General features: G+C 53.5%; 1 protein-coding gene and 2 long non-coding RNA genes across 4 annotated transcripts; 1 reads left to right on the top strand and 2 right to left on the bottom strand.

Annotated features, from left to right (window-relative positions):
* Positions 1 to 3,824: 3,824 nt before the first annotated feature.
* LOC130266972 (nucleolar pre-ribosomal-associated protein 1-like) lies at positions 3,825 to 4,947 on the bottom strand. Its single transcript, XM_056516225.1, has 2 exons — positions 4,858 to 4,947; positions 3,825 to 4,226 (listed from the first exon to the last, which is right to left on the bottom strand). Exons 1-2 carry the CDS (start codon positions 4,900 to 4,902, stop codon positions 3,825 to 3,827), a joined length of 447 nt encoding a protein of 148 aa, XP_056372200.1. The 5' UTR covers positions 4,903 to 4,947.
* LOC130266973 (uncharacterized) lies at positions 4,117 to 6,659 on the top strand. Of its 2 annotated transcripts, XR_008843023.1 has the most exons (3): positions 4,117 to 4,206; positions 4,847 to 5,092; positions 6,258 to 6,659. It is a non-coding gene; the product is annotated as an uncharacterized LOC130266973 (long non-coding RNA). The 2 variants fall into 2 exon arrangements; XR_008843022.1 differs by lacking the exon at positions 6,258 to 6,659 and having other exon boundaries at positions 4,847 to 5,606.
* LOC130266974 (uncharacterized) lies at positions 5,685 to 9,762 on the bottom strand. The gene is made up of 3 exons (XR_008843024.1): positions 9,639 to 9,762; positions 8,147 to 8,297; positions 5,685 to 5,821 (listed from the first exon to the last, which is right to left on the bottom strand). It is a non-coding gene; the product is annotated as an uncharacterized LOC130266974 (long non-coding RNA).
* Positions 9,763 to 11,287: the final 1,525 nt, after the last annotated feature.

Here is an 11,287-nt window from a genome sequence, read left to right as displayed (position 1 = left end):
TTCTGCTTTCCCTCCTCTCAAACCCTCTACCCCTCCTTCCTCCTCCTCGTGTTCCCCTTCTTTTTCTCCCTTTCTTGCCTTTCTCTCTCCTCCTCAAACCGACCCTTTCCCCGCCCCTTTCGGCCTCTCCTCCTCTTTCTCTCTCTACCTTTCCTCCTCCTCCCCGTGTTCCTTTTCTTTTCTTTCTCCCCCCCCAACCTGTGCCCCCCCATTCTCCCTCTCCTGTCCCTACCCCGCTCCCCTCTCCTGTTCCCCTCCTGGGTCCCCCGTCCCTCCCCCCCCGGCCTTTCCCTCCCCGTCCCGCTTCCCTCCGCAGCCCGAGCCCTCCCTGCTCCTCTCATCCCTGTGTCCCTCCTTCTCCCCTGGCTGTTTCCCGCTGTTCCTTCCCATCCGCCCCCCATCCCTATACACACCCTACCCTACCCTGTTCTATTCCTTTCTTCTCCTGCTCCTGCTTCTACCCTTCCTTCCCCCCAACCCTGGGCCCCCCCATTCCCTCTCCCTGCTCCCATTCCCCTCATTCAATCCCCTCCTTCCTCCACCCTCCCATTCCCTTCCCACCACACTTGTCCCTGTTCCCTCTCCCTGCTCCCGTTCCCCCCCCCCCCACAATTCCGCCTCCCCTCCTTCCTCCACTCTCCATTCCCCCCCCCCAGCGCCCCTTCCCCTGTCCCCGCTGCCCCGCACACCCCGGCGCCCCCCGCCCTCGGTCCTTGGTCACCCACCCCGACCGCCCCGTCTGCCCCCATTCCCATCCTCCGTGCCCGCTTTTCCTCTTTCCCCCGCCCCGCGGGGTTCGGGACGCCGCATAATAAAGGCCGGAGAGCCCGAGCGGCTGGAGCCGGCCGGGCGCGGGGGCCGCCGTGCCAGCCCTGGAGCCCCAAATCCCGGCGCTCCCGGTGCCCCCGTCCCGCGGAGGCCCCGCAGCCCTGAGCGCGGAGCAGCGCCCGGCTCCCCGTTCCCGTGCGCGCACAGCCCCGGGGCTGCTGCCCGCGCACCCCTGCGGAACGAGCGGGGCTGGGGCGCGGGAGGAGCCGCTCGGCGGGGCCGGGCACGGTTCCGCTCGGGCTGTTTCTCATTCACCTGCCAGATGGGATGCTCCCCCTCTCCCTTGCTTTGCAACTCCAAAAAGCTCTGCAATGGCAAAACCTCTTTATTAAAACTCGGTTGCGGCTTTTCCCCTTTGCTTCCAGGTCACAGGATATACTGGGATTGAGAGGGTTCCTAAAATCCGACTCTCGAGGACACGGCCCGTGGGAGAATTGAACTCACAACCTTGGCACTACCTGGACTGTGCTCCGACTGACTGAGCCCTCTGCATCTCAGGTATGAAACTCCCAAGGATGGGAATCATTGGCTCCAGCAAGGAAACTGCAGCTCCTTCTATTCTGCTAAAGCAGCTTTACACACCAGCCCCTGCCACGGCTGTAGGGTAGAACTGGCTGGCAGCTGGCATGACAGCACCGCATCTTCCCATCCCCTGATTTTCCTGCCCTTTCCAGGATTTACCCAGCAGCTGTAGATTTGCTCTTGCCATGTCTCTTTGTAGGGAGAAGTGAGCAGGACAGGTTCTGAGGCTTCCCTTGCTGTGTGGCCTGAGTTCTTCTGGAGAGTGGCAGGTGGCATTTCCTGCAGGTGAGTGTTGCCCAAATGAAGCAGCTGCTGAAACTGGGGTTGGTTTTGTGGCCCAGAGCTGCACAGAGGCCTCAGTGCCTCCCTCTCAGTGCAGCAATGCTCCTTGATGTTTCTGTGTGTCCCAGCTGCGAGGGGCAGGACGAGGCCAGGAGTCCCCGAAAGGCATCCAGCACCTCTTGTCCTTGGGCCCTCGGGCAGGGGCTGTGCCTGCAGCGTCCTGCCCGTGCCGAGCACACGGCCCGGGATGGGCGCTGGGTGCCCGGCCGGCGCTGGCACGGACACGGCTCAAGGGCTGCCCGTGGCTCCCGGACCAGGGGCTGCTCTGAGCAGGCTCCTGGAGATGCTTCAGCCTGGATACAGGCCACTGACAGCCCAAAAGCAGCCCAAGGAGCAGCTGGCGTGTCCTGGTGATGGCGGCACGGGCTGCGTGCAGAGGGGCTCAGACAGCAATTCCTGGTTCCAGCCTCCCAGAGCTCCCAGGCAGCTGCCAGGTATGTCCTGTCCACCCCAATTCCCTTCCTTCCCTTCCTTCCTTCCCTTCCCCCTTCCCTTCCCTTCCCTTCCCTTCCCTTCCCTTCCTTTCTCTTATTATTTGCCTCGCGTCCCTTCCCTTCCCTTCCCTTCCCTTCCCTTCCCTTCCCTTCCCTTCCCTTCCCTTCCCTTCCCTTCCCGCCTGAGGCCTCGTTCAGCAGCAGCAGCACTGAAGCCAAGGCAGTCTTCCCTCACAGCTATTAAATGCCAACCGACAGCCTGCAGAGATGCCTTCAAATCAAAGGTTCAGGTGGGATGAAGTTTTGTTTGGACGAAGGTGGGAGTTTCCAGGGAGCCAGCTGGAAGTGCAGAAGGGATGGAAAGCTTTCCCAGGTGGGTCCCACTGGAGGTGTGCTGAAGGCAGGGATGTGCACCCTTGCTGAGGGAAAAGAACTTGCAGGCTCTGAAAGGAGCTGAGCTGCTGCAGGGAGAGATGTCCTCCCGTGGGCACGGGGAGCTGCCTTGGCACGGGACGGGAGCGCCCCCGGCCCTGCCTTCTCCTGCTTGAAAATATCACCTGGAGCCCCGGCTCAGGGGGGCTAAATCAGCTGACTCCAGGCAGCTCTGTCAGCTGCCCCCAGGGACATGGGTGGGGCTGGGGGATGAGGGCTTTAGATAGCCAGTTGTTTGGAGCAGATGCCTGTCCCTGTCCCGATGCTGCTGAGCTTCCTTGGACGCTCTGCCCGTTCCTGGCACAGCTGGCGTTCAAGGGGCAGCTCTGCACGGGAATATCCACCCTCCAGGAGGCACTGTGAGGTTATGACATTACATATGAGCATTACTGTAGCCAGCCCAGAGCCGGAGGTTTGTTTTAGAAAGAAAATTCTTGGACTCTGCAAAAGTGAAAGCTCAGTTTCTACAAAAACCATCTGGTTGTGGCATTGCACGCTCCAGACACTCTTCTCTCCTTGCCTGAGCAAAAGGTTTTATCTCCTGTACTAAATCAGGAGAAGCACAAAGACAGAATTCCACATTCACCAAGCATTAAATAAGGGCTTCAAAAGAAAAATCAGGGCAGCAGTAACTCTTAAGAGCACTTGGCTTCAGTCTTAACAGGCAAGCCTCAGAACAGCTGTTCACCTTTAGTGCTGCAGAGGTACTTCCAAGACAGTCACTAGAGGTCAGACATCTAGGTCTTATCGCCTTTATTTGTGGTGTGAAGATTGCCAGCCCTTAAGGCCAGCAGGGCCTCCTGCATCAGGCAGGGCTCAGTGGTGCCTTTACCTGCGGAAGGTCGGCTGAATCCATACAGGTCTCTGTACTGCAAATGCACGTGAACCAGTGGAAGAAAGCTCTCCATGTGCTTCCTCAGGTACTTCCCAGTGGCACTGCTCAGACACCAGAGCTCCAACTGCAGCAGGTGAGTCCTGGAGTGCTGGATCAGCATGGCCACAATGGCCAGGGAGGTGAGTGAGCACTGGGCAAGGCAGTGAGCCTGCACCTCAACACCACCTGTGAGAGCAAGGACTGGCTCACTCTGGAGAGCCTGAAGGAAAACTCGCTCCAAATCTCTTCTGGCCGATGCTGACATCAATTTCCCCAAAGCCTTAATGTGCTCTGTGGACAGCAGAAGTTCTCCTTGCTGGGGCTGTCTTTGGTGGCTGTCTGTAAAGAGCTGCACCAAAGTTTGTCCATAGAAGCTTAACTGCTTCCCTATTTTAGGGGATTTTTTCAGATTTCTGAGAAGCCAAGCCCATCTCAGGAAGTTGCAGCATGGTTAAAGTGATCTCCTTCAGCTGAGCTGCAGTCATGTACATGTGCAGCTCCTCCAGAGCCTGCAGCTGGTGAGACTTCCTGGGATAGACCTGGCTTTGGTCCTTCCCCCCAGTCTGCAGCTCTTCCAGGACACTTTTGGTGATGGCTTTGAAATACTTGGACAAGACGTGTCTGTGATCTCTCGTTTTCAGCAGCTGGAGCACCCCAGAATGGAGGTGAGCTGACAGGAGCTTCACAGTGACAGGGTTCAGACCAGGCTGAGGAATAGAGCGCAGCTCCAACGCCAGGAACCAGCTCTCCAGTGCAGGATGTCTGAAAATCAAGGTGAGTGCATCCTCCAGGGTCTGTAACAAACAGAGGTAACAGCATGACTGAATGGATAATCACAGTGCAGGGTAAAAAATAAACTCATTCATCTGCCTATTTTCCACATTTTATCAGTTACAATTATTGAACATGAAACTGTCTACTAGCTGACCAGAGGATAAAAAATATTAATGAATTACAAGCACATAAATATCATTCTCTCAACATTTATGCTGTGGGATTTATGCTGTTATACTGAACACTCTGGACGTGTCTAAGCTCGTCTGCAGAGAAGAACTGAGTATTCTGGGGTTCATCAACACACTCTAATCTCCACAAATTCACAGAACAGATGAAAGGAGAAAAAATTCCCTCCTCAGGTACATAATTTTCAATAAGGCTTTACACAGGGCTGAGGGGATGCATTTTTTCCTGAAAAGGTGATCTGATTTGAGACTTCTCCTGACCGTGTTCCAGCTCAGGGGTGGGACTGTGGGTGATGCAGCTGGCTCACATCTCCAGACAGTAGTTTAGCAACCTCACGCTCTGCATTCCTAAGTTCCCCTCCAAGAGCTTGACAACAACTCTCTGATCAGCAAAACTATTCCCCAGAGAATCGGCCAAACCCAAGTTTACTAACATGTGCCTCTGTATGCAGGGATTTGGTACCTTGTCATTTGAAGACACTTCTGTCATCAGAGGCTCCTCATCCATGAAGAGATCCCATCAGCCTGATGCTCCTCCTGCTTCTGCTGCTGCTCCAGCTTTATTTCATTGTCCCGGCACAACAAGATGCTCAGCAGGTCCACACAGAGATCAACAAGCTGAGGACCCAAAGTTTTACCAAGCTATGAAAACAAAGACATGTTGGAAGTGAAGAAAAGAGGAGGATGGGAGCAGACAGGTAATTATACAGCAGGAATAGGAGTTAACTAAGAACTACTTAGATTACAACCTCTTCTGGGAGAAGGAACCACCTCCCTTAATAGAAACCTGATTCTAAGAGAAGTCTCAGGTTGCCAAATAAATAGTGATAGAATTTCATTTACACATCTATATATATTCATTTATACATTATATATATGACATTTGGAGGTACACAGGCCAGTGAATTTTACTCTCTGCAAAGGCTTCCTGGGGAGACCCAGGAGCTGGATTAAAATCTCGAGGTTATTTGCACTCACACTGATCAGCAAGGTAACCCATGCAAAGTAAATCCAAAGCAAATCCTCAATAATAAGAACTGGCATTTGTTTACAAATTACGTGCAGTTTTGTACGGTGCTGTGCAGCCTCAGAGACAAGCACAGAAAAAAGAGCTACAGAACTGGAACCTAAGTTTGAACAGCTAAGTCATTTGTACCTTCTACATGAAAATAAATCAAACATAACCACAATATTATTACAATATTGCTCTTACCCTGCTGAAGTTCTCCACTGTGGATTTCAGGTATAACAGCACATGCTTTACTCCCAACAAAAGCTGGTCAGGGGAGCCAGGAAGCCAATTTTGTCTGAACACCACCTTCCAGTAGGGTATTGCTTCCTCTCTCATAGGCTCTCTTTAGCAAAGTGGTAAATGCAGAATCCAGGGGCACAGCAGGTTCTTTGCTCACCTCCTCGTGATTTTTAAACTGTTTAAAGTGAAAAAAAAAAAATCATAAGAGAAAAACAGTGATGAATATGAAACAAAAATCTCCTCAGCTCCCCATGTTTTGAGATGAGCTCTGAGCTGAACTCAGGTGGAGTGTAGTAGTGTTCACTGCTGGCCTTGGAGAAAAACTCACCAAACCCAGCCCAGGGGGCCTGTGATCCCCAACCCAGCCAGAGGCAACTGCAGGCACTCTGAACTGACACATATAATCTGCACAAGGGAAAAAAAAGGATGCAAAGTAGCCACCTACTCATTAGAACTGATTACCTCTTCTAGATATAGAAAGCCATCCACCCAAGTTTTCTTCTTTTGGCACACTCTGTCACAAATTAAACTGTGTTTGACAATGATCAAATGAGTGTTGATGCCTTTTTTTCTTTCTTTTTTTTTTTTTTTTCCTCTGAAATCTCACCTAGGTGCTTTATCTTTATTAAAAAGGAAAGGGCTGTTTGTTCTAATTGTACTAGAAATAAATCAGGTGGTTGAAGAAATAAGTCAGGTGGTTGCACACCTTGTCTGGCTGTGGTGTCTCCCTTCAGCTCTAGGAATCACGCTTATCAAGGTGTCCTGTTTGCAACACAAGCAGAAAAAGGTACCAAAATTCATCTTGGAACTCATATTTATAGAAAGTGGCTAGATTATTTTTTTAAAGAATCAAAAGATAAAATAACCCAAGTATATTTTTTTTTCTGTAACTTTTTCTCCCTGCACACAATATAGCTGCACCTCAGAGCAGCTCCACATTGCTTTCTCTGTACAGAACTGATGACACTTAGATTGTCTTCTCTAGCAGCTCCTATGACAATTAAAGCTGAATTTGTTTCTGGCCTACACAAAACAAAACAAAACAAAACAAAAAAAAAAAACAACCAAAAGAAACAACAACACACCAAACAAACAAAACAACAACAAAACAAACAAACACAAGCAACACAAAAATCCCCAAACATCCTCAAAAAAAGCCCCAAAAAATCCCAAAAATATTCCCCAAAATCCCCCAAAAACCCAAAAATAATTCCCCTAAAGAATCCCCAAAAATTACCAAAAATATCCATCCAAAAAACACCCAAAACCATGTGGAAGTGGCGGCCAAATGTAAGGAAAAAACAAAAAAAAAAAAAAAACCCAAAAAAAAACCCCCAAAAAATACCCAAGAAAAAATTCCTAAAAAATCGCCAAAAATTAAAATAAAAAAAATCCCAAAGAAAATCCCCCAAAAATTCCCAAAAACCCCCAAAAAATCCCAAATAATCCTGCAAAAAAAAAAAAAAAAAAAAATCCTCAAAAAAATCCCTACAAAAATTCCCCAAAAATCCACAAAAAATTCCCCAAAAATATCCCCCCCAAAAAAAAAGAAAAAAAATTCCCCAAAAAAATCCAAAAATCCCCAAAAAAATCCCAAAAAAATCCCAAACATTACCAAAAACCCCCAAAAATTCGCCAAAATTACCAAAAGTCTTCTCAGAAAACCCCCCAAAAATCATCTGGAGCTGGTGGCAAAAGGTAAGAAAAAAAACCCCAAAAAACCCCCAAAAATTCCCCAAAAATATCCCCAAAAATCCTTAAAAAATATCCCCCCAAAAATCAGCTGGAGCTGGCAGCCATAGGGGAGAAAGAACCCCAAAAAACTACCCAAAAACTCCAAAAAAATTCCCAAAAACCCCTAAAATTCCCAAAACCCCCCCTAGAAACACCCCAAAAAAACACCCAAAAAATCCCCATAACCAGGCAGCCAAAGATGAAAAAAACCCACAAAAACACCCCAAAAATATCACCAAAAATCCTTAAAAAATATCCCCAAAAATTCCCCAAAAAATCCCAAAAACTACCAAAAATATCCCAATAAAAATTCCCAAAGAAATTCCAAAAACCCCTCAAAAATCCCAGAAAATCCCCAAAAAAGTCCCAAAAAACCCCAAAAAACCCCAAAAATATCCCCATAAATATCCCCCAAAAATTCCCAAAAACCCGAAAAAAATTCCCTAAAATCCCAAAACGATTCCCAAAAAATTTCCCCCAAAGTACCCCAAAAATTTCCAAAAAAATCCCAAAAATTACCAAAACCCCCACAAAATTACCAATAATCCTGAAAAAAATTTCCCAAAAAAATCCCCCAAAATTACCAAAAATATTCCCTCAAAAAACTCCAAAAATTAGCTGGACCAGGTGGCCAAAGTGAGAAAAATACCCCAAAAAACCAGCCAGAAACACCCAAAAATATCCCCAAGAATTATTAAAAACGGCTCAAAATGATGCCCCTTTCACGCCACTGGTAGAAATGGCACAATACCAAAAAAACCTGTACCTGTTCCGTTTTCAGACTGAAGCAACAGGATATTCCTGGCTTCTAGTGCAGCAGGGAAGGGAAAGGTTTGGGTAATCCCGTCTTCATTTAAAGATTTCTTCATGAAAGCCATCACTGCCCTCGACCGGGACATCCACCACAGCCAGGGCACCTAAAATATGAAGAAAAAAATCTAAGCAGAGGATCCAGACTAGCAGGAAAAACAGCAGAGGTAGAATGCACCACTCCGAGAATACAAGGCATCTTTTTAATTGATCACAAACTCCCTGGCAGCGCCGGAGCGGCGGGTTCGGGAGGCGCCGGGGCCGGTTCCCCTCAGCGCGGGGAAATCCCCGCACCGCCCTCCCGCGCACGGCCGGCGGCACGGGAGCCCCGGCAGCAGCCCGGAGCAGCAGCGGCAGCGCGCCGCGCGGCCCCAGCGCCCGCCCCGATGCCGCCGGGTGCCCGAGCCCCACACTCCGCCCGCCGAGGGGAGCGGCGGCACCGCCGGCACCCGAACCGGAAGCGCTGTCACGTTAGCGCCCGCACGTCAGCGGCCCGGGCTCCGCCCACGGCCCCGCACGTCATCGGGTCGGCCCCCCCCGCATCACAGCCGCGGGCCCGCCCCCGCGTCACAGTGACGGCCACGCCCCCCGCGTCACTGCCGCGGCCCCGACCCTCCCGTCACAGCCACGGCCCGCCCCCCTTGTCACAGTGACGGCCACGCCCCCGGAGTCCCAGCCGCGGATCCGCCCCTCGCATCACAGTCAAGGCCCCGCCCCTCGCGGCACAGCGCTGGCCATGTTAATGCCTGCCGATCGACTGCTCGGCGATCGACTAGCGACGCCTGCCGATCGATTGCTCGGCGATCGACTCGTGATGCCTGCCGATCGATCGCTCGGCGATCGATTAGCGATGCCTGCCGATCGATTGCTCGGCGATCGACTCGCGATGCCTGCCGATCGATCGCTCGGCGATCGACTAGCGATGCCTGCCGATCGATCGCTCGGCGATCGACTAGCGATGCCTGCCGATCGATCGCTCGGCGATCGACGTGATGCCTGCCGATCGATCGCTCGGCGATCGACTCGTGATGCCTGCCGATCGATCTCTCTCGGCTCGATTGCTCAGGCCCAGAGCAATGCACCCTAAACCGATCCCCGCCCCTTGGGCTTTGGAACTGCCTGGGGTGTCACGTGGCCCCGTCCCCCGTTTTTAAAGGGGTTTTGGGGTGTTTTGGGGGGTTTTAAGGTTGCTTTAGGGTATTTTGATGGGATTTTTTAAAGTTTTTATTGGATTTTTAATTTTTTTTTTTAATTTTGGGGTTTTTTAGGGGGTTCTGGGGGTTTAGCCCAGCGCTGACCCTGTCCCTCTTCGTTCCATCCCCTGGACGCTCCCCCGGCCCCGCCCCTGCCCCGCCCCAGCCCTGGCTGCGCACCCGCCGCTAACGCCGCCTTGTGGGCACAGCGCGGTACTGCAGCCGCTGCCGAGCAGCTCCCCCTCCCCTCCTCACCCGATTGCCGCTGCCAAAAACCCAGCCTAAGGCTGAGCTCCCTATCCCCTCAATCTCTGCAAGGAATCGGATTTCTCAATCCGGCAGGGCAGCAATGCTGTTCTCCTCGCCGGAGATCCGGATTGCAGCGGCGCCCCCGCCTTCGCTGCCCGGATGGAGCGGGAGGGGGGTGTGTGTGAATAGAGGGGAGGGTGACGCCGAGTTCGGGCTGCGAGAGCGGCCGCGGCTGCGAGCGTGGGAAGGGCGGCAGTGCTGCCGCCTTGTGGGCACAGCGCGGTACTGCAGCCGCCGCCGCTCCGGCGCCCTGGCAGCGCTGCCGTCCTGTGGGCACAGCGCGGTGCTGCGCGCGTGCCCTTCCGATGATGGGAGCGAGCGCGTGCCGGGACGCTGCCCTGTAGGACTGCCGCCACGCTGCGGATGCCGCTTGCGGCAGGAGCCCGGCCGAGACAAGCATCCCCGCCCGTGCCTGCCGCCGCTCGAGCGTCGGCCGGAGCTCTTTTCGGCGTCGTTGCCGGATTCAGGCAGGCGAATTAGAAATTGAGATGGTGAGGGGCGTTACGGGTACCACAACAAAGATGGCAGCGGGGCCGGAAGTGGCCTCTGCCAGTAGTAAAGATGGAAGCAGAGAAGGGCGGAAGTGACGTCTTGCCACTCTCAAGATGGCGGCTCGGCCGGTACGCGCCTGACCTTCTATATATGGCGGCAGAAAGGGCGGGAAAATGAAGGACCCCAGTGTGTTTTGGGGGCTGCCTGCGCGCGACGCCGACAGCGATCGCCGCGGCGCGATTTTCTGCGGCGTTTCCGAGAGTGCGGACACGGGCTGTGGGCTCAGCGGCGCCGCGGCGCGGGAGTAGGGCAGGCGCCGACAGGCGGCTGCGGGCACGCCTTTCTCTGCTTCGGGGTCCTGTCCTGCCCGGGGGCGGTACCGAAGGCGGTACCGGGGGCGGTACCAAGGGCGGAACCAGGGGCGGTACCAAGGGCGGCACCGACGGCGGTACCGGGCGGGGATCCAGGTGCGGGGCCGTGAGGTGATCCAGGGGCGGGGCCGGGCCCGGCACAGGTGCGCGGGGTCTCGGTGCGGCTGCGCGGGGCGTGGCCGAGGTGATTGAACTCCAGGTAATTGGCTCGGCCGCCATTTGCCCGGGCTGAGCTCGCTGCGGACAGTGGCTGCGTTGGAGCTCCGCGCACAGGGACTGGTTGGATTTCTGCTTTCCCTCCTCTCAAACCCTCTACCCCTCCTTCCTCCTCCTCGTGTTCCCCTTCTTTTTCTCCCTTTCTTGCCTTTCTCTCTCCTCCTCAAACCGACCCTTTCCCCGCCCCTTTCGGCCTCTCCTCCTCTTTCTCTCTCTACCTTTCCTCCTTCCTCCCCGTGTTCCTTTTCTTTTCTTTCTCCCCCCCCAACCTGTGCCCCCCATTCTCCCTCTCCTGTCCTACCCCGCTCCCCTCTCCTGTTCCCCTCCTGGGTCCCCCGTCCCTCTCCCCCCCCGGCCTTTCCCTCCCCGTCCCGCTTCCCTCCGCAGCCCGAGCCCTCCCTGCTCCTCTCATCCTGTGTCCTCCTTCTCCCTGGCTGTTTCCCGCTGTTCCTTCCCATCCGCCCCCCATCCCTATACACACCTACCCTACCCTGTTCTATTCCTTTCTTCTCCTGC

Source organism: Oenanthe melanoleuca, unplaced genomic scaffold (genome assembly GCF_029582105.1).
Source record: "Oenanthe melanoleuca isolate GR-GAL-2019-014 unplaced genomic scaffold, OMel1.0 S404, whole genome shotgun sequence".
NCBI classification, from domain to species: Eukaryota; Metazoa; Chordata; class Aves; order Passeriformes; family Muscicapidae; genus Oenanthe; species Oenanthe melanoleuca.
The sequence above is the reverse complement of the archived record's forward strand: the minus strand, read 5'-3'. Positions and strand labels throughout refer to the sequence as shown.